The sequence below is a fragment of the Elgaria multicarinata genome, chromosome 19 (genome assembly GCF_023053635.1).
Source record: "Elgaria multicarinata webbii isolate HBS135686 ecotype San Diego chromosome 19, rElgMul1.1.pri, whole genome shotgun sequence".
Classification (NCBI taxonomy): domain Eukaryota; kingdom Metazoa; phylum Chordata; class Lepidosauria; order Squamata; family Anguidae; genus Elgaria; species Elgaria multicarinata.
In genome coordinates, this window is record NC_086189.1 from 18,228,340 (window position 1) to 18,250,555 (window position 22,216).

Genomic DNA, 22,216 nt, shown 5'->3' on the forward strand with positions numbered 1-22,216 from the left:
GTGTTGTACGATACTTGAGAGAGAAAGAGAGAGAGAGAGAGAGAGAGAGAGATTGAGATTGATTCTATATACACCAAGGAGGAAGAGGCCATGACAAAATGGGCATCTCAGCAAAACAGATGACACACAGCAGCCAGCTTGGCTTCCAGGAACAGAAAAGTAATTCATTACAAAAAGAAAAACAAAGGGGGGGGGGACATCTTTGGATCTCGACAAAACTCCCCTCCAGCCGACAGCAACCAAATTCACCGAGGCTTTGAGAAAAGATCGAAAGGACTACTTAAGGCATAACCCTGTACATCAGCCTTCCTCAACCGGGGGCGCTCCAGATGTGTTGGACTACAACTCCCAGAATGCCCCAGCCACCACCTCCAGAGAAGCCATTTTGTGAGAGCGCTCACAACAGTCTATCAAATTTCCAAATGAGCCCACCGGCCCAACACTTAGGTGCGCAACACTTAGGCTATTTGACACGATTCAGGGAGAGAATCGTGGATCTACTCAAGCCTGGCCCTTTTTTGGCTAGTTACATCACGTCAAGGGGGATTGACTGGGTGGGTTCAGGAGGTTATTAAGGCCGCCTCAAATAGTTTGGGTCCAAATTACTTGAAGGAACATCTCCCATATCAACCTGCCCACACTTTAAGATAAGCGAGAGGCCTTTCTCACTGTTGAGGGCGGGTGATTCGACAAGACGGGGCCCCACACGTCCGCAATAAGTCACCGCTGAGGGTCAGCCAGGCCCCCCAACTGCAGGCTTTTAGGAAGGCCTGGAAGATATCCTCCTTTATCCTGCCTTGCGCCTGATTAGGCTTTATCGGACCGGGTTGCATCTGCAATTGTGTGCTGCGGGCATTGTCTTTAGCTGGCATTTTGGGGAACATTTGCGTCGGGTTTTGTGATGTAAAATTAACTACTGCATGCCGCCTTGGGGTGGCTCGTGTCCTTAAGGGTGGCCAAGACGTATTTTAAATACATAAAGTGAAAGAGAGGCCACATCTTAAGAAATCCTCATCGGACCCAGTTGATTGGAACAACAATTGCCCCATTTCAAACATCCCTTTTTTGATTCGAGGCGCTCAAGAAGGCTCTGATTTCGGTGTGGCTGTGAATCTGTGGACGAGATCACATGACAAGGACGGACGGACACCCCTCCCTGGCAACTGCTTCCAGGTCAACACGCCTTGCTCTGCTCCACTTTTGCATTTCACAGCCAGCCACGACGCTTCCACAGAAGCTCTGCCCGACGCCCAAGCGACCGAAATGCAAAAAGGGTCCCTTACACAGCTTCCATGTCCAAGCTGTCTTCGTCGTCCTGAGAAAGCTGCAGGTAAGGGTTGTCGGAGGCCGGTCGGAACTTGTACCCGGTTAGGACGAAGAACACCAAGGTGGCCATCTCGTCCAGCAACTGCAACCGAAAACGAGACACTCAGGAAACGGTAGCCCCAAAGAAGCCCCGACCGCCCACCACCAGCAGCGTGGCGCTTGCTAATTTCCCCTTCCTCGATTCAGTCCCCAGGGAAGATTCCGACATGCACTACAACGAAAGGTGCTCGTGCGAATCTCTTGGTTCTTATGACAGCCTTGCGAGGTAGGTTAATACCGTGGGCTAAACATTGGCTATTTGCTCGTAATGCTACATTAAACACCTTGAGCTCCCCTTTAGTAATATAGCATAGTAGGGACAGACCCCAGTTAGTGCATTTTCCTTCTCCCCCCAACCCCTCCCAAAAAATTTGCTCAAGACTCAGCCTCAATTTGTGCACATGTGAATTTGGGCAAATCTCCCCCAGGTTTTTAAGAAATGGTACGAAAGTTCACACGGCTTGGAAAAAGAGGTCTTGCTACAGAGTCCATGGGTCTGAACTCGTTTAAATCTGCAGAGGCTTTCTCCAACATTCCTCTATATATTGTAACACCTGATACGCAAAATATGTTACAATGGTAATATTACATGTCTGCAATATATCCCAGTCATTGACGCTTTTCAATTTAGGGGGCTTTCTCGTGGCTGGTGTGTGTGTGTTGTTTGTGAGTTTAGAACCAAAAAGAAAAAGGCAAATCACGGTGTTCCTGCTGCCTCTTTCAGTGCTCTTGAGTATTATCTGAAGGGCATTTCTGGCACGTTCCGAGATCAATAAAGCAATTACTTTCCAGCCCTTGTGTATATAATCCAGCAACCCCGCTGGAGAAAACCGTGACGGGGCGGAAAGGTGGTGGGGGGGGACGCCTTTCAATGATGAAAAACGCAAATATTGCAAATTTGGCAACCCCCACCCAGAGAGAGTTTCCGTGAAAGCTCATTTGCCCTGTGAAGCAGGTGGCTCAAAAAGGTTCATATTTTCATGTCGAGTTGCCGCTTGGATACGAGTGCAGGCGAGGGGAGACAGGGGTGCCGGTACCTGATAAAGCCATTTCCACTGGAACGGAACAGCGATCTTGATGAGGATGGCGATGATCCGTGTGAAGTAAATGTAACACACAATCTGCAGAGAAGAGGAACGGAGGGGGAAGGAGGGGACACGGAGTCAGCCGCCGGAGCGAAAGGGGCTGATCCTTCGGGAATTAATCCCCGCAAGCGATAAAACGTCTCAGCTGGGAACGACTCGAGAGCTTCACTCCCCCTCGCCAAGGGGGAAATGGCGGAGGACGGAGGTCGATTTCCATCCGAGACGACAACTCACACGTTGAAACAGCCTAGGACCAAAGCGAGGGATCCTTTAATGGCCAAGGTCCGAGGGTCAGGTTCCAGTCTCGGGGGAAGAGAGGGAACCTTTAGGGAAGGACAGACGCACCTGGGTCTGGAGCGCCGGGCGCTCGTGGCCTCACAGCGTGAGCTTTTTTGGGAGGGCAAGAAAGGCAATACCTCATCGATAGGGACATGAACTCTCCCTGCGATGCCCAGACGGACAATCCAAGACCTACAATCCCCTTTGAAGCTGCTGCAAGGGAAGGTAGAACTACCCAGGCAGCTTCAGCTACTGGCCGGTATAGGAACGAAATTAAATGGAAAGCGGAATTAGGAAAAGAGGATCTTGCCTTCCCTGAAGAATGGGGCAGAAAGATCTGCACTGACAGCATTCAAACCACTGGAGCCCAGCGGCTCCTACTGCAGTGAGGCGGCCCTGGGTTTTAGGCACAACTCCAAAAGATCTATCCAAGGTGCTGAATCCATTTGAGGGACAGGGTTCCGCAACTTGGACTCCGCCTTTCAGACTTCTGAATGGTGCGGACGGAAACCCAGAGCGGATTCAGTGCCTCGCTGAAACGGGAGCCTCCTTCAAATGAGAATTCAGGTACAGAGAGATGTATGTTTTTCAGGGCTTTCTGGCATTTCACACGGCAGTTGATTTTGAAAATACAGGCAACGAGGAAGAAGGGCACCGTGGAACACCACAGCAAATCGCCAATTTAAAAGGGGGGGGGGGAAAGCCTTAGTATGTTCTGGGTGCCCCAGTGGAACAAGAGACTCTCGCTATTGGAAAGCGTTTATAGAGGTGCCCGTTGTGTAGCTGAAACACGGACAGAAAAAAATTAATGTGCGCGCTTGATTGGAATGCGGCCAGAACCTAAAAGGGTTTCCACCTAGGAGGTAAAATAGAAATCATTGTGCTTAAAAATTGGAATCCCTTGCTTTTCAAAGATTCAAATCACTCGCTGAGGCAGTTTGCACATCATCGCGGCCTCCCAAATTTCATCAATCCCCTACTGTTTAGAACGTCAGTCGGGAAATTTCCAATTACCGGCCTTCTTTAAAGATGTGGCCGCCCCCCTTCCGCTTCGCCTGGTCTGAAACGCAAAGGCGGCATGGGAGCAGGCCCACGGGTGGCGTGGCGTGGCCGGAGCGCCTCACCGCCCCCTCGGAGGCCTGGCTCACAGCCGCTCGCGTCAAACGTCTTACCATGACGTAGTAATGTCTGAAGAGCTTCAGCTTTGCTAGGTTGATGGCAGCTGCAGAAAGAGCAAACAAAAGAGGAGTTAGCAGCGGAAGGCGCGACTCGCAAAATGGCGGCAAGCTGGCCGCCAAGGAGGAAAGAGAAGGCAGCAATTCTACCTTGGAAGGCACACTTCAAGCGTTCCAAGGGACACGCGGTCTTGGAACCCCCGCCCCTGCGGGTCTAATCAAAGCTCCCCCATCTGGCCCACAGATCCATGGGTTCCTCTAGAAAGCGAGACTTGCCCCCTTGAGGAACCACCACCGTTATCGCCAATTTCAGCTCTTAAGAAAAACGACGGAGACGTCAGCACTTGAAACTGAAGGACGGAGAAGGTTAAGACAGTGGCAGAGCTTCGGGAAAGGAGGACGGGATTCCTTCGCCCCGCACGGAGCACGTCTCCCAAATGCAGAAACCGAACCGGTCCATCCATTCTGCAAATCGGGGCACTGGCCTCCCCATGGTTTCTGCCAAACCACTAAGGACAGCCGATTGCAACCTTCCCAGATACAGTAACCCACTTTGAACTGGGAGGCTGACGTGATGCAAAGGTCCATGTCCGGAGCCATCTTTATTTGGGTTCCAAAGAGTGGTTCTGCGTTTCAAGGACAGAAAGCTTAGGAACTGAAGCATTTGAACACCTGACCGGGCTGAAAGCTAGCAAAAGCGTCAAACAAGCAAGCAGTGAGGGCACTGGCACGGTGCAGGAGCTAAGCAACTGAATCGCAGGTTCAATGGCTGGCAGGATTGAACCCTGGCAGCTTGGGTTCCATATAGGGGGGCGTTTTCAAGGAGGAGGGAGCTTACACAGCTGGGAAGGGTTAACTCCCCCCTTCCTAAATGCTGTAACACCACCACCCCTCCCAAAGCGTCCTCTGCGTGGCAATTCCGTCTTTAAAAACGTTTTCCATTGGTTTGGGATGATCTTGGCCAGAATGCAGATTAATTGAATTCATGTCAGTTGAAAGCATTTGACTGAGAAATTAATCGCCTGGTTTCGCCCTTCGCAGAATTTAAATGCCTCCGAGTCATTATTTCTAAATGCGCACGTATCCTTATTGTAGGGATGGCCGAAGTCACCCGGGTCTGACTCATCAAACACTCATGGAGTCACCGAAAAAGCTCGGTGGGGCAACGGCCCGGCGAGGCAGACCCGGGTAAGCTCGCCCATCCGTAGCAATAAGAATGGGAAAAGGTGAGACGCGTCTCAGTGTGGGCAGCCATTCAGTGGACTTGCGGGAATTTCACTTCCCCTCCACCCCCCAAAGTGGGTTACCTATTAGCGGTACAATGACTGCGTAATAAAGGTTTTTCTTTTCTTCTTCCCCGACGGAAGGAGATTTTTGGAACAGCAGCAAGAGCAGAGTGAACAGAGGAAGAAAATCAGACCCCAATCATGACTCAAAGCCACTGGTCCAATCGTCAAGATTATTATGTCCGGTGTTTATTTTAGGAACGTAGCGGGTCATGATTCATGGGGCGCGATGAAGAAGAGAGGTAACTGCGCAAGGCTTGCTTGGCTTTTTAAATTCCTTTTAAAAAAAGAAATCCATGTTCCTGACCGCAAAAGTAGCCCCTCCATCAGGACAAGGGGGCCTCTTTCCATTTCAGAGAAGCCCTCAGGGGCTCCGTTCCAGTGGTGAGCGTAGCTGAAGGCAAAGTGGGCGAGGGCTGAAATGCCAGCTCTTGCTGCCAGTAACTAAAGCCTTATGTCCTGCTTCCAAGCCCTCCTGCCGAGATGTGAGACAATAAAGAGGCAAATTGCTTGGCACAGGTAACTACCATAGAGATAACACATTTTTCAAAAGTAAGGGGTCCATGGCTTGGCACTTGAAAAACAAGGGGTCCGCAGTACTTAGCTAATTGGGAACCACTGTATTAAATAATTAAAAAATCACAGAGATACGGAGCTGAGAAAGAAGAAGCTGTACGTGCTTCCTCTGCCTGCCACGCCGTGTGCTTTCGCTCAGCTCAGAAGTCACCTTGACATGTAGAAACCCCCTCCTTGGCCACTATATCACCTTAGGCTTCGTTCCTTCCGTTTCTCTCCGCCTGGCTTTCTTTTAGCTTTTATCGCCTGCGCCAGCAATGTTCCCAGTGGCATTGAGCGAGGGTGGCATAAAGTTTGAGAAACAAGAGGAGGCTTCTCCCATACACCCCACCCCCTACTCCACAACCCTTCCAAAGGGCCGAGCGGGCTATTTCCGCAACGCTGAGAAGTAAGACAAGACACTGCACAGCAAAGGAAAGGAAAGGAGAGCTCCAGATGACCACCAAATCCAGCAGGCAAGAGCTGACCTTTTTCAGAATGTGTGTGTCACAAGATCAGACAACTTCCAAGGGAGAGGGGTGGGCGGCACGGGGCCCAGAGGGGTTTTGATAGCCATCACAGGGTTCCTCACCCCTCCCACCCTGCACCAGATTGTGGAGCTGCCCCTGTGCTGCGTTTCCCAGAGGAATCACTGGGAATACTAGCAATGTTTCTGGTTGTGTCGCCGCTGCGTTTGGGTCCCATTGCTGGAGTGTTCGGGAGGAGGCAATCCCGCCACCCCACCACTCCGCAACCATCCACAACTGAGAAAACCTGAACACCCTAAAAGCCAGCTAAACACCAACATATTTGAACTAAACTGAGAAGAGGCTCAATCAAGGTGGGTTCCTCACCTTTCCCGTCTGTTGCGGAGGCCTCCTGTAAATGCCTTATGGACCTAGAAGAGAGAATTTCACGTGAATTGGTTATGAGTCCAGCGTTTCATACCAGGTCTCCCCTTAGCCTCCTTTCCCCCCAAGCGGAATAACCCCAGCTGTTGTAACCTTCCCTCATAGAGGAGTAGCTCCAGTTGCCCTTCTCTGCGATTTCCCCATGATATCTCTTCTTCCTCTTTTTTTAATAGTAGTAGTGACCAGGACTGTACGCAGTATTCTAAGTGTGGCCATGCCCTTGGTTGGGCTCAAGGCCAAGGCCAGGCTCTGCTCACTGGGGTGAATGATTACAACTGGACTCCTGGGAGGGGATCCTGTGGGCACTGGCCTGCAATCAGCTGCCTGAGGCCTGCCCTGTGTTGCCAGGGCCCGAGAGATAAAAGGGGCGATGGAGGGTGGCTTCGCTGTCTCCCCTCTTCACATATCAAGGCGTTGCGAGCTGGTGCGTTCTTGAACCCTGGCTGGGATCCTGCCTCGGGGGATCCTTTACTCAGGTAACGTATAGGAGAGGCCCGTTGGCGTTGCATTGTTTTGCTTGGGATATAGCAGCAAAGGTTCTCTGTAACATTTGGTATAAGTCTGATTTCTTTTCCCTCTCTCCCCGTTCCCCATCTGAATAAACTACTGATCTACTTCTAGAGCGGAGCGGGCTTCCTTCTGGGCAAACCACAACGCTAGGCTCAGTGTCTCTGGGCTGAGTGACTGGCTACTGTATATCGTTTGGCCTTGGGGAAATGGTTGGTGGCCCAGCTACGCCCCTATCTGGACAGGGATAACCTAGCTTCAGTCGTCCATGCTCTGGTAACCTCCAAATTAGATTACTGCAATGCCCTCTACGTGGGGCAGCCTTTGAAGACAGTTTGGAAGCTGCAGCTTGTGCAAAATGCGGCGGCCAGATTGATAACTGGAACAAGGAGGTTCGAGCATATAACCCCGATTCTGGCCCGCCTATACGTTTCCGAGCCCAATTCAAGGTGCTGGTTTTAACCTATAAAGCCCTACATGGCTTGGGACGCAATACCTGATGGAACGCCTCTCCCGACATGAACCTACCCGTACACTGCGCTCAACATCTAAGGTCCTCCTCCGAGTGCCTCCTCCGAGGGAAGCTCGGAGGATGGCAACCAGGGAGAGGGCCTTTTCGGTGGTGGCCCCCCAATTATGGAATGATCTCTCCGACGAGGCTCGCCTGGCACCAACACTGTTAGGCCCAACACAGGTAGTCCTAAGGGGGACTACCACGAACTGTTATCTTTCAGGCGCCAGGTCCAGACTTTTCTCTTCTCCCTGGCATTTTAACAGCATTTAACAACGCGAAGTTTGTTTTTAATGGACCCCAGAACTGTTGTTTTTAAATGGACACTGTTGTTTTTATACTGTTGTTTTTATGTTTTTGATGGTTTTAAATTTTGTATACTTCTTTTACTGTTTACTGTTTTTAACTTTTGTAAACCGCCCAGAGAGCTTCGGCTATGGGGCGGTATATAAATGTAATAAATAAATAAATAAAAAATAGAGGGCGCGAGCTTGAGCCTTGATTTTGGCGGACCCCAAGCATATCCAAAGGCCCGAGACTCAGACTGGATTGGAGGAATCGGGGGTGGCAGCCTATTGGCCGTTGGAGATCCCTGCCTACCTTGCAGGGAAGTCTGGGATAACGCTCACCCTCCCTTCACAAGTGTGAAGAAACAGCCGAGCCAAAATGCCCACGAAGCCTGCTACTCCAGGCGTTTGCTGCCTGTCCCCAACCCCGGCCCTGTAAGGGGGACTACCACGAACGAGGTTACGTGGGCAGTGTCTCCAGACTCCGCCCGTAGTGCGGCAGCGGCCACAACTCACCATACGACTGGGAACAGGATGGCTCCGCAGCAAAGCAAGTCCACCAGGAAGAGGATCTCTTTCCACAGCCCGTATTCCGTCGTGCCTTCTTCTGTCGACTCGATGATGATGTACGCGACATTCGCCAAGACCTGGGAGAGGGCGAGAGAGTCGTGGGCCGCCCGAGAAACAGCAGAAGCGTGCCAGCTTCTGCAGGATTGCAAAACTCCCTTTTCCCAGGGCTCTCTGTTTTTATTTAGCCCTTGCGGCCGGCAAGGCAGGCTTGGAAGCGGGTGGATGTAATGAGCCCAGCCGCCAGGTCTCCCGACAGAGGATTCTGATGAGACGCAGGCTACTTTCTCGAGGGTAGGACAGCCCAACTGGCTAGAGGACACAGCCCTGACATCATCCTCTGGCTCACAGGACGAATCCCTGCACCTCCGTTTTCCCAGCCTTGCAGGTGTCTCAGGATGCAGAATCCGGCGAGGGCCCTTTAATAATCCATTTAGCTCCTCCAAGAAAGGGGAAGGTGATGACACAGCAAGACTCGTCAGCCTGCATCAGGTTTCGGTTGGCTTCAGCTCCCTGCTGAAGCAACATCCTCCTACTGCCCTAGCAGCAAAGAGCTCCAGCCAGCACTTGGGAGCTATCCAAGGTCCTGTTTTCTCCTTTGGGGACACAACTCCTGGTTCCACCCCTCGCCTTTTGGCTTTTTTGCTCACTCGTTATCTCGGGTTTCCTTTCTCTTTCGGCTACTTCCTGTTTTCTCCTTGCCTTTTTTCCTGACAGCTCACAGGCCGGTTCTCACAATCGCCAGGAGTTCAACAAGCTACAGCGGCTGCTTGAAGCTCTGGTGCACGCCAGGCGCCATTTGCCTAATCACCTACCTGGGCACGGCTCGTCATGTCCCCTGAACTTGGGCACCGTGGCTTGCTGGAGGGGGAAACTTCCATCAAAACACCCACGGGCTCTTGTTGGGCTATTTGAAAGTTCTTTCCCCCCCTCCAATAACTCATGCTGCCCAGGTTTGGACACTGACAAGCCATGTCTAGACAGGTGATTAGGCAAACGGGGCTCAGCATGCACCATGGCTTGTTTAACCCATGGCGATCGTGTGAACCAGGTCAATGGATGCAAACAGTTTCCCCTGCAAACAGAACAGGTTGGTGAGTAATCCCCGCTGAAGTTTCAAAATCCAGTGGAGCAGCTGAATAGGGTTTCCACAGGCTGTAGGGTGGGGCTTTAGTACGGTGCCAATCCCTACTACCAGGAGAACACGGCGCACCCTTAAAATGAGCACAGGGCAGGGAAACATCTCGCAGAAAAACACACACACTAAACACCCAGCCCAGCCCAAAATGTGCATTTTCCCCATAGGCTAAAGCAGGGGAATTTGCACACTTGGGGAGAATTTGTGCATGAGACATGATAGCCCTCTTCAAATACTTGAAAGGTTGTCACACAGAGGAGGGCCAGGATCTCTTTTCGACCCTCCCAGAGTGCAGGACACGGAATAACGGGCTCAAGTTACAGGAAGCCAGATTCCAGCTGGGCATCAGGAAAAACTTCCTGACTGTTAGAGCAGTATGACAATGGAATCAGTTACCTAGGGAGGTGGTGGGCTCTCCCACACTGGAGGCCTTCAAGAGGCAGCTGGACAACCATCTGTCAGGGATGCTTTAGGGTGGATTCCTGCATTGAGCAGGGGGTTGGACTCCATGGCCTTGTAGGCCCCTTCCAACTCTGCTATTCTATGATTCTATGATTTGGGGCATTTGCGCAAATTCACGTTTGCGCGAATACAGAAACGGGGGGAAATCCGCTTCTGACGGAATCGATTTTGCACATTCGATCCATCCTTACCTGCAGTGGGATGACAATCATGAAAATCTTCTTGTCCTTATCGGAGAGGATGTGCTTAATGAACGCCCAGCCTGTGCCGATGAGAGCGATGGTGATGAACAGCAAAGCCCCTTTCAACCTGGAAAAGGAAACACACACGCACACACACCGACAATCAACTGGAGTTCGCATTGGCAAAGAAGGGAAATTTCCTTGAACACTCAAGAACAGTCTTTGCCCAACCTACTGCCCTCAGATGTGTTGGGACTACAGTGCCCATGATCCCTTGGCACCATGACTGATCAATCAAAGGAAAATGTTATCCAAGTCACGTTTAAAATGCCAGATTTCGAATGCAGATTTCGAAGAAATTTAGAACCAGATTTTTCTACATTCCCATCCTGCACCCGTAAAAAAAGGTTTGCTCCCATCACAGTTTATATTAAAAATAAAATAACCCTGGGACCTGCTTGACCTCTGGAAGGATGGGAGCCAAAGCAGAGCCTGCCTAGCTGACCTCAGCGGAGGGGGAGGAACGCACGGAGAACGACACGGTCCGAACACTTACAGGTGAGTGATGTAGTAGACGACCGCCCAGCCTTCAATGGGGAAACCCTGAGTCGAGATGTAGTGGTAGTCGATCTGCAAGAGGAGGACGCACAACTCAGCTCTGCACCAAACATTTTCAGCCTAACTCCTGCCCTTTCCACGCAGGATCTGTTGATTTCAACCTGCCTGTCATCCTTACGGATGGTACAGGATGCGACCAAACTGATGCGCCGAAAGGAAAATGCAAGAAAAGCAATCCAGTCAAGCACATTCCAATCCGCCTCTGGGCACCCTCTCTTTGCACCTGCCGGCCTTCCTGCCCAGCCTGGTATTTATTTCATTTCTTCAGTTTATCTACTTAATTTTTTTAAAAGCGACCGGGTGAAGCTGGCCTGCTGCAGAGCCAAGCGCCGCCCTCCGGCGCCACTTTTATTGGGGCAAAGTAATCTTTTCCCTTGCAGCAGTGCGGGCGTCCTCAGCGCAGTTTTCCTTTTCGGAAACAAGGATGACGTGACTGGCCATGGCAGCCATTTTGTGAGAGCACCCACGACGTGCTCTCAAAATTCCAAATGTTCCCACCGCCCCCAAACAGCTGGGCAGATTAGTATAAATGACTCGGGGGGGGGGAACTACCGGGCATAACCGAACCCCCCTACCCCGTGGCAGCCATTTTGTGAGAGCACCCACGACGCACTCTCAAAATTCCAAATGTTCCCACCACCACCCAAACAGCTGGGCAGATTAGTATAAATGACTCAGGGGGGGAGGGGAAACTACTGTGCATAACCAAACACCCCCCCGCCCCATGGCAGCCATTTCGTGAGAGCACCCACGACACCCTCTGAAAATTCAAAAGTGCCCAATGACCCCAAAAGGGTGGGGAAACCCGCCCTAGACAGACACCCGACCAGTGCAGTCATCTTTTCAGTTTCAGCAGTGTGGACGTTCTCAGCACAGTTACCGGGACAAAGAAACACGCTGCGTAAAACTTTGAGAAGGCCTGTCTGCATCTCCTCTCCCGCCTGTCTCCTGTCCCTGCCCACCGCTGACTCCCCTGTGGCACAGAGAGCAGCCAGAGGAACCACAGAGCAACTTACCGCATGGAAGACTAAAGACAGGGACTTGGTAAAAGGAAGCGCGGCCATCAGCCAGTGGATTTTGAACACATCAGCCCTGTAACGGAGAGGTGGCAATGAAGGAGCAACACAGGCTCAAGCGTCAGACGAGCTACTGAGGTTGGGGAGCATTTTTATGGGTGCGTCTATAAAATCCAAAGGCAGCCGGCCTACACATGTTTTGGAAAAGAAGCCAACGTCTGTGGGCTTTGTTTCCCCTTTATTTCCAGGCAACGTCCTTATTCACAGGGTCTAGGAAATGGTTTAACAGCTATCAAATAAAACAGACAAACTAGCCCAGTTTGCACGTAACGCCAACCTATGGTATGGGTTGTTGCGACGCGTGAACTCAGCCAAGCTAGCAAACCATGGTTTGTTCACCATGGACTACCCAGAAAGAGGACCCATTGTTTGCTGTTGGGTTATGGACACTGGGTTGTTGAAACCATGGGTTGTTGTTTCATGTGAACTCAGAAGGGGGGGTTGTTCACAGGTTGTTTTGTCAGGCTGCACAGGCAGCAGGTAAGAATGGTTAAAACACACACACACACACACACACAAACCCAGCTGTTCTGCGAACCAGTACAAAAGCACCACAAAGGCGTTTGGATTACAAGGGGGCCAAACAGCAGACAAAACTCTTAGGGCAGCCTTCCTCAACCTGGGGCGCTCCAGATGTGTTGGACTGCATCTCCCAGAATGCCCCAGCCAGCTGGCTGGGGCATTCTGGGAGTTGTAGTCCAACACATCTGGAGCGCCCCAGGTTGAGAAAGGCTGCCTTAGGGGAACAAACAAATCCGCACTCACTGGGGCTGTTCACACAACACACTAACCTACCCTCAATGGTTGAGGGTGGGTTGTTTTGATCTGTGCGTTTTCTGTTGCCTGAATGCAGCCAGGGTGGCTGGGTCAGCATGCAATGCAGCTTCTTTTCTAGAACAAGCCCCCTTGAGAACCCATGGCTTGTCGCTGGGTTGTTCAGGGCGGTCCCCAAGACACGCCACGTGGTAAGCAAGACGCTCTGGCTGCCTTCAGACATGAGAACGCCCCTACGGGAAACATGCTTTGTTCGGACAGCACGCTAACCCACGGTCCGACAAGCAACCCGCAGTTCAGAACAACCCACCCTCAACCACTGAGGGTGGGTTAGCGTGTTGTGTGAACAGGCCCAGTGAACGTGGGCTTGGCGTATTCCATGAGCCCAGCCAAAAAGTCCTAGTCATCATTTTGGGGGGGGGGGGGAGGGGGCAAGATTGCAGCTGCTTTGCAAAGTTTACCTGCGTTTCCGAAGCGTGTGGATCCAGACCACCCCAGAGATCAAAAAGAAGAGAGACATGGATATGTACAGCTTGGGCAGAGGGATTTCTCCCGCCGAGAGGTAGCTGTTGGGGTTCTCCTCCTTTATCACGATCTGAAAGCGGGGGAAGCATTAACATGAAAAGCGGGGTGGTCAGGCACAGGGGACAAAACCCACCCATCCCGGGGTCTTAATCCGGCCCTCTGGGGTGTACCCCTACACTAGCGGAAGCACTTACTCTCGCACAAAGGTCCTTGGGTAAGTGAGAAGCACTAAGCATTTCTTAAACCGTTGAATTTGCAGCTACTGCAATCAGGGCAACCCCTGTTCAACCCCTAAGGCAACCCTCTTTTCCCTTCCGACACCCCGTCCACCAAAAACTTTCCGGGGAGTTTTGGGGGACAAACCAACTCACTTCAAAGGAGAAGAAAACTTTCTCGTTCTCCACGCCGTCCGGAACACATTTGTAGAAATAGAGGCTGTAGAGGCCTTCCTGGTTCTTGGAGCTGATGTTGAAGTGGAACTGAAAGAGAAAAAGGAGGCGTCCGTGACTCCCGCAAGCTCTCAGGAGCTGCTCCGACGGAAGGCGCCCGTCCTCCACCTGCACCCCAGGCCTAAAATGCGCCCCTGCTTTTAAGAAAGCGTAACTGCGAATTAAAACACACCAGGTGTGCCCGGGTAGAGCTGGAAAATCGGATCGACACCATTCTAATGGAGAGATTGTGGTACGGAGGGGGAAGAAGCTCTCTGACAGCTCCTGTTCATTTATTTTTTACTCAGAAGTAGTTAAAAGCATGCTGAAAATCTTATTTCCCCCCTTTTCCCTCCTCATCGCCTTTTCCTCGTGTGTTGTCGTTTCTAGATCGTAAGCCTACAGGCAGCTACTGTCTTTTACTGATTAACTGATTGTGCTTGATCAATCAATCAATCAGTCAAGGACAGTCCCCTGCCTGCGGACTTGCAACCTAAAAATGACAACAACACACGAGGAAAAGGCGAAGGGGAGGGAAAAGGAAGACAAATACGTTTTCAGCAAGGCTGGTGGAGGGGCCCTGCTTCCAAATGGAGGAAGGCCCTGGCGTTCCCTGAGCCTGCTCCGGTCCCCCTCGCGCCTTCTTGCCCGTCTTCCCTCGCCTTCTCCTTCTTCCGTGTCTGGATTAGGCGATTTATTTGTTGGGGGGAAATTTGTCCTGCCACGCTTCGGGTGCTTCCGCATCACTCATGACAGCCAACATTTCAAAACAATTGTAAAATATAATAAAATCTCCTTGCACACATGGCAAAACTACCTCGTAGTTCCAGTGGAACTCCCCACCTCTGGAGTTCAGGCAAGAGTCAACGTTGTATTGCATCCAGCACTTCCTGAAAACGTTGCTGTTTCACGAAGCTTTCCCCGAACCACCGGCCGCGGTTTTATCAGAGTTTTGTTCTTTTAAAAGTGCAATTTTTAATACAGTGTTTTTATTCTATTTCTTGTTTGTCACTTCGAAATCTTTGGATGGGGAGTGATTTATAAACATGGTAAATATGTAAATAAAAGAAACGAATCGGTTCAGACGACGCCCATTAAGCCAGGGAGGCGAAGCATTTTGATTCTAAACGTTATGGCTTCGCGAGTCGTGGGGACTCTTCCTAACCGTGGTGGCTACATAAGCACGATTTAAAGACGCTCGCTAACCACTGGAGGCAAAAGTGTTAGCAGCCTAACCATTTTATCGCAGGATCACTGCGATAAAAACAGAGGCACATGCTACGGAAAAGACAGAGCCATTCGACAATGGGGGTGCTGTGATTACCAGTCTCCTATCCCGGTTGCCGTTGATGCAATCCGTCTCCGAAGGCAGGGGCGCGTGGAGAAGGGCCCCCGAAGAGGATTTGAGTGATCGGTTAGGTTTGCATGGAAAAAGCCTGTCCTTTCAGTACCTTCCGGCCAAGCAGACCCTCCCCTCCGCTTATGTTTCAGAGACGGACTACCGAGAAGAGACCCACCTGGAATGAAAAGCCGTTGTCTTTGTCTTGGATGGGGTACCTCCTCTCCGCCGGCCCCTGAACCTTGAATAGAAGGCAAAGCGGTTTCACAATGCGGCGTGGTTAAATGAAACGCATTATGCAACTAAACCAGCCATTCAACACAGCAGAGGAAACATTTCAACTGCACAGGTGAAAAAGTGAAAGAGCATTTTCAAACCGTAGGCCCGACTGTTCTCTGTGAAGTCGGTGAGGCCCAGTGTCAGTGACTGGCCCAAAGTCACCCAGTGTGGGACTGGGGGACTCAGGAGATCCGGGTTCTAGTCTCCACGCAGCCACGAAGCTCACTGGGTTGACTTTGGAACAGTCACTGACTCTTGGCCTAGCCTACCTCACAGGGTGGTTGTGAGGATAAAATGGAAAGGAGGACCACGAACACTGCTTTGGGCTCCTCGCAAGAGGAAAAAAGGTGGCATATAAACATAATAATTAACAAAACATAAAAACTAATGAAATATAAAAATAAAGAGAGGATACTTAGATAAGAGTCAACGCTTGTCTCCAGGTGTAACACTAAGTCAGCTTTTGGAGGATGGGGACCACATTGCCTCCCCCCCACCCACCCCGAAACCACGGAGGGGGAAGCAAGCCCCCGAATTTGCCGCTGCGATGTTCCCCAGCCGCTGGCAACTTTGGCTTCCCAGCGGTGGGAAAAGTCATAAGGAGCAAAGGTGTGCTTTGTCTCCAAGCAGGCTGGCGCTTCTGCTTGGAAATGGGGGCTCGGGGCCGCCCGCACGCCTTGTTGTCCCGCAAAACGGCTGCGGCGTTCGCCACCGCTGAAAATGCGGAGGTGGCAGCAAGGGAACGCAGCAGAACAGCCGGCAAAAGCAGCCACGGGAGGCCAGAGGCGGCCCACACGTCGCCCACCCGGCTTCATCGCGAGGAGAATGATCCAAACCAAGTCTAGGACTGGTGCGCGCATGCGCTCCCTGCCCTCTCCTCCCGTGGCACGGCTGCGAGGAGATCAAAATAATAATAATAATAATAATAATAATAAAATTATTTATTTGTTACCCGCCTCTCCCTCTGGATCAAGGCGGGGCACAACACAAATAAAAACACCATAAAATACATAAAACTAATTCAAACCTTTAAAACCGGTGCATCATTAAAAGCAGCACACCATTAAAAAAGGCATCTTAAAATTCCGCTGGGTAGGCCTGCCGGAAGAGATCAGTCTTCATGGCTTTCTTAAATACTGGAAGACTGTTAAGTTGAAGAATCTCTCCCGGCAAGCCATTCCACAAACTGGGAGTGGCAGAAGAAAAGGTCCTCTGGGTAATAGTTGTCAGCCTTGTTTTTGGTGGCTGGAGAAAATTCTTCCCAGAGGACCTGAGTATGCGGAGCGGATTACGGGAGAAGGCGATCCCGCAGGTAGCCTGGACCCAAACCAGGTAGGGCTTTAAAGGTGATAACCAAAACTTTGTACTTCTGGTTGAGACGACAAGGTCTTCCGAGGGCTTGGAATGTGGACACAGCCGGCATGTACTTACTGGGGGGCACCCCCTAACGGACGGGAAATGCACCCCTGCTCAAGAATGGGCGGCGCCCTTCCTCCCTCCCTTGCCTCCAACAGCTTCGGAAAACTGTCCGTCTGGTCTTACCTGGTTTTCGGTCCCGTTTTGCTTGGCTGGCTGCTTGGGATCTAGATGTACAAAACACGCAAAAGTGAAGTCAGAGACGTTCAAACGAGGCGGGAGATCCAAGCCCTTGCTCAACACTCTTGCGCGTCCCAATTGCCACAGGAAGGCATGGAGAAGTTCCCATCCAGCATCAATACCCTTCAGGAGAACAATCAGTTCTACCCAGAGTAAACACCCAGAGTGATGCCTGCATCACCGTTCGGGGCACTCTCCTGCGCGGCTGCTCACAAGAAGGCAAGCCTGTGTCTTTGTGACTCCGGTAGAACTTATGGCTTAACCTTCCACCCCTCTTCTCCTCTTCTCTTCCTCCACTCCCACGATTCCCCTCCAGATGTTTCGGACTACAACTCCAGCATTTAGCCAAGCTAGCTAGCACTGATGGGATTTGACGTCCAGGCTGATCAAAACCGGAAGGACGCGTATACATTCTCTCTTTTTATGCTGGGGGAAACTTTTCAATCCCATTCTAGCCTCTGCGTTGCGTCCCCTGAAAACTATCGACAGACCAGAGGTGGTTATTCCAGGGTAACTGAGCGCCCCCTCAAACCCCAAAACCTTCGAGTGAGCAACCCCCATGTTTCCAGGATTGGACAGATAGAAACAGGGTCCGAAAGCACGAGTCGTGTCCCGTTAAATGGTCTTCAAAGGGAAACCGAATCGGACCCCTGTTCAGCTATCAGGGCTAACCGGCGTAAATGGACAAATTCTCAAATTCCCTTGCGGTGGCCATCTTGGGGCAGTGACCTCCATAAATAAGTAATCCCCATGTGGCTTAGAGCCTCGTGTGGCGCAGAGCAGTAAAGCAGCAGTTTCTGCAACTGAAACTCTCCCCACGGCCTGAGTTCGATCCCAGCGGAAGCTGGTTTCAGGCGGCTGGCTCGGGTCGACTCAGCCTTCCATCCTCCCGAGGTCGGTAAAATGAGTACCCAGTGAGCTGGGGGAAAGGTAACAATGGCCGGGGAAGGCAACGGCAAACCACCCCGTTATAAGGCCTGCCAAGAAAACGTCAGCGAAAGCACGAGAGGTCCCTTTCCTTTTTTTTCCATGTGTCTTAATCCCATAAAACACCGGCTTCCGTAGAAGGCAATTAATTCAAGCTATAAAGTTCGGGACAAACTTCTTTTGCCTGGGGGAGGCTTACCGGAAATCTGGATGCTTGCCAAATGCGCGCTCCCCGGAGGCTCATTGAAGATTATTTTGGGCAATTGCGAAGGGTTGATTTCGGGCTTGACTTTCACGCTGCGGAGACAAGGGAGGAGGGGCGTGTTTCGACAGCGCAAAAAGCAAACGGAAGGGCCCGGAAATAGGAATCGGGGGATTCTCTTTCCGGCTCTACGGCGTTATTGTTGCGGGGAAGGGAAACCGCTTTTTGAATGGACTAGGAAGGAGGGCACGAGGCCGGGGAAGCGATTGACCAGTGCACTCAAGACGCGAGCAGGAAGGAAACGCAGCCTAATTCGGCCTGCAAGATCTCCGGAGTCCGCTTTAAACCAGCCTTGAAAGGAAACAGAAGGTGGCAGGGCAACTTTCCCGAGGAGGCCCAGCAAATATTATGGTTTTATCCGGCCCGTCCTCCGAGACCAGCACAGTACGAGCTATCACCCCCCACACACTTTTATGCTCACAGCACCTTATGGGGCAGGTGAGGTGGAGAGAAAACAACCCTGCGGTGGAAACGTGGGGCGGGCGATCCCTTCTGCCAGGGCTTGGGCCTCTGCGGGAGGCCTATTTGCCCAGATCTTTCAGTCAGTCATTGTTTCATTTACTTATTGAATTTATACCCCACCCATCCATCAAAAGGCGCCCAACAAGATCATCTGGCCGCTAACCAGAACCACGTGCGGTTTTGCTGTTACACGTTTTGATCCTGCCGGATTTTGGCAGATGGGGCCTTCAACATCTGCCTCGAGGCGGTTTTACCTGGCAACTGTTTGGATTCATTGCTTTCATTGTTAGCTGTTCCGAGAGCCCTTTGGGACTGAAGAACAGGTTACAAGGGCATTCAACGCAGACAAACAATGCGAGGTCATGGATATAATTTAGCCGGCTCTCCTCTCTGCCTGGTGGTCTCCAATGTGGTGCTCACGGACACCCCTCCGGGCCCATGGACACCCCTCTTGGAGTCCAGCAGGCTCTCTTCCCCTCCTGATTTTTATTTTATTCGTTAAGACATTTTTTTTAAAAAAACCCATTGTCTTTTAAATTGTCCCTGTAGGCCTGACACAGCTCAAGAGCGGCTAGTTGCTGATCGCTGCGACACAACGTTCAATTCTCTGGCCCTCAACAGGAAGCGGTGATCAGAATGGGCCGTCCCAGTTCACACTACAGATGGGAGAAACCACTTCGAACACACACACCCGGTACCGCCTTCCCGGCCCACGTATGGCAGTTTTATTTTCAATCCCTTGCCGAATAATCCCTAGCGCGAAATTCACCTCTTTCCCAGCACTGGGCTGCCGTTCGCAGTGAGCTCCCTAAGAGAACCCCAAGATTCAATCCCTGCCAGGTCAGAACCCCATCACTGTGGGTGTGAAATTAGGGTTTTTTTTGCCCCAACGTCTAAAACGGCTGATGATGAAATGCACGTTGCCACCTCCGTGTCCTGCTAGTGCTTTCTACCGCACGGGGAGCCCAGACCCGGGGGCCAGGGGAGAGCGGAGGAGAGCTTGGGAGACACGCAACGCGGATCTCTTACAACTTCTTTGTGAAGTTCAGGAGCAGATGGATGGAGTCGTCACGGTCTGGCGTTCTGTTCAAAATGCAGTAATCCCGGTCTTCATCCTGGCGGAGAAGGGGCGAAAAAGCAAACGGTCTCTGTGTGTGCGTGTGTGCGTGTGTTTTGCACAATCCCGCTTCTATCCCCTATAACAAGGGTGGGCAGACTGCAGGTTTTCGGGAGCTACTTTGGGTGGGTGTGTTTTTATTAGAACCCCGATGTCGATCAAGCCTGTGCCTTATGCAAAACAACTCCTGAGTTCACAGTCCCTTCCCACAAAAATCCACCCCCGGCTTTCTTTATTTCAGCAGCACAACTGTTGGGGGTGGGGGGGGGAGCAGCTTTGGGGCATGTCTTTTTGCTGTTGCCATTGTTAAATAACTGGGAGTCACATCTTTGCCGATCTGCATCAAACCATCCGGAGATCTACTAGCACAGCCTTCCTCAACCTGGGGTGCTCCAGATGTGTTGGACTACAACTCCCAGAATGCCCCAGCCAGCTGGCTGGGGCATTCTGGGAGATGCAGTCCAACACATCTGGAGCGCCCCAGGTTGAGGAAGGCTGTTAACTAGCAGAACTTCTGCCCCACGGTGCTCTACAACAACAGAGAATTTCAATGCCCTTTCGGGTTTTAATGCAGCAGGTGGGTCGCTCGTCAGAGAAACAGTTATCAATCTGGAAGGTGCTGCTACATGCTGCCGAATCAGGATGTGTCTGGGTTAACTTTGGGCTCAAGATACACTCTGGCTGGGTTCACACAACACGCTTACCCACCATGGGTTATTGCGTCAGGTGAATGCAATGCATTTTCCACAGGATGGCTTCTCAACCCCCCTTGAGAACCCATGACATCTTGTTGAGTTGTTCAGGGTGGAGTTAACAAGGCGTGCTGCATGGTTCATGAGTAACCTGAGGGCGGGGAGGGGGGGGCAGGGAGGAAACGTACTGGGTTCAGACAACACAATCACCCACCCTGTGGAAAACACGCTGCCTTCAGACAAAGCGAGAATCCACCCTTCTAATTGGTTTCAGCTAAGCAAGAGGAACACCCAGTCCCCGTCGATCTTACCAGGTAAGTGGAGAATCCATCATTCTGCGTTCGGTCTAAACTGAACCCCATCTAAAAAGCAAAAGCAAACGTTTTCCATGTAACGAACTATTACAATGTGAGGCCACCAACTGGTTTAAAATACCTTTAATAAAACAGAGGGCCGTAAGCGTAGGCTGCCCAAATGTTCCCACCTGGCTCCGTGGTTTGTTTAGCTGCTCCTAAGAACGTAAGAGCAGCCCTGCTGAATCAGACCAAGAATCCACCGAGTTCAGCATCCTGTTTACACAGCAACCAACTAGTTGTGGACCAGGAAGCCACAGGCAGGACACGGGCTCAACAGCATCCTCTGACCCATGTTACCCAGCAACAGGTGTACATAGGCTTACTCCCATGATCCCACACCATCGGCTCTGCTGGCGAGGGCTGATAAGAGTTGCAGTCAACAACCTCAAGCTTCTAAGGCCATCAAGTCCAACCCCCTGCTCAGTGCAGGAATCCACCTTAAAGCATCCCTGACAGAGGGCTGTCCAGCTGCCTCTTGAAGATCTAAAGCAGAGCTTTCCAAACTGTATGTCGCAACACGTTAGCGTGTCAGCTGCAGTGTGTAGGTGTGTCACGCGAAGGTAATGAGAAACCTCTGAGTCTCTGTGAAATAAGCAAGACCAACTTGCATGCATTTTTACGCAGCAAAGGTGCCGATCAGTATGGTGCACTAGTATATGCCCCTTCTGTCGTATCCGTGTATGCACACCGCGGTCGAGGGATCCTACAGGCACTGCGCATGCGCAGTATGCATAATCGAGTCGAAACAGCTGATTCCGCGTCACTTCCGGTGACGCAGCTGTACCTGGAATGACGCATTCGAGAAATTCCATGGGTCCAGTTTTTTGATAGAACACCGTCTCCGCCGCCGCTCGATCGCAGCTCGACAAAATTGGTTCAATGTGAAAAGTCTTGGAAATGTATGTTATTATCTTGCAAATCGTATATTTTTAAAAATATAAATGAAAGGTTTTCATGAGATATGTTGTGTCCCCATACATTTCATTATTACAATTTATGTATGTGTCCGTCTCTTTTATAAGGGGTTAGTTTAACCTCCGGTTTGCTAGTAAAACTGAATTACTGTGTCGCGAAATGATGCATGTCTAAAAAGTGTGTCACCAACATGAAAAGTTTGGAAAGCTCTGGTCTAAAGCATCCCTGATGGATGGCTGTCCAGCTGCCTCTTGAATGCCTCTAGGGTGGGAGAGCCCACCACCTCCCTAGGTCACTGGTTCCATTGTCGTACTGCTCTAACAGCTGGAATCTGGCTTCCTTTAACTTGAGCCCATTATTCCGTGTCCTGCACTCTGGGAGGATCGAGGAGAGATCCTGGCCCTCCTCTGTGGGACAACCTTTCAAGTATTTGAAGAGCGCTCTCATGTCTCCCCTCCATCTTCTCTTCTCCAGGCTAAACATGCCCAGTTCTTTCAGTCTCTCTTCATAGGGCTTTGCTTCCAGACCTCTGATCATCCT

The 22,216-nt window shown here is 51.2% G+C and overlaps 1 protein-coding gene across 1 annotated transcript in view; it reads right to left on the reverse strand.

Moving 5' to 3' along the window:
* Nucleotides 1-22,216, reverse strand: part of GPR107 (G protein-coupled receptor 107) — a 34,013-nt gene that overhangs the window by 1,900 nt on the left and 9,897 nt on the right. The window contains exons 3-17 of the mRNA XM_063145005.1: nt 20,717-20,767; nt 19,626-19,711; nt 18,072-18,169; nt 16,892-16,932; nt 15,249-15,311; nt 13,675-13,782; nt 13,240-13,373; nt 11,945-12,020; nt 10,867-10,940; nt 10,320-10,437; nt 8,478-8,608; nt 6,600-6,643; nt 3,902-3,951; nt 2,403-2,486; nt 1,284-1,408 (exon numbers count right to left, since the gene is read on the reverse strand). Coding sequence (XP_063001075.1) covers nt 1,284-1,408; nt 2,403-2,486; nt 3,902-3,951; nt 6,600-6,643; nt 8,478-8,608; nt 10,320-10,437; nt 10,867-10,940; nt 11,945-12,020; nt 13,240-13,373; nt 13,675-13,782; nt 15,249-15,311; nt 16,892-16,932; nt 18,072-18,169; nt 19,626-19,711; nt 20,717-20,767 — 1,283 coding nt within the window. The remainder of the gene's footprint in view (nt 1-1,283; nt 1,409-2,402; nt 2,487-3,901; nt 3,952-6,599; nt 6,644-8,477; nt 8,609-10,319; nt 10,438-10,866; nt 10,941-11,944; nt 12,021-13,239; nt 13,374-13,674; nt 13,783-15,248; nt 15,312-16,891; nt 16,933-18,071; nt 18,170-19,625; nt 19,712-20,716; nt 20,768-22,216) is intronic.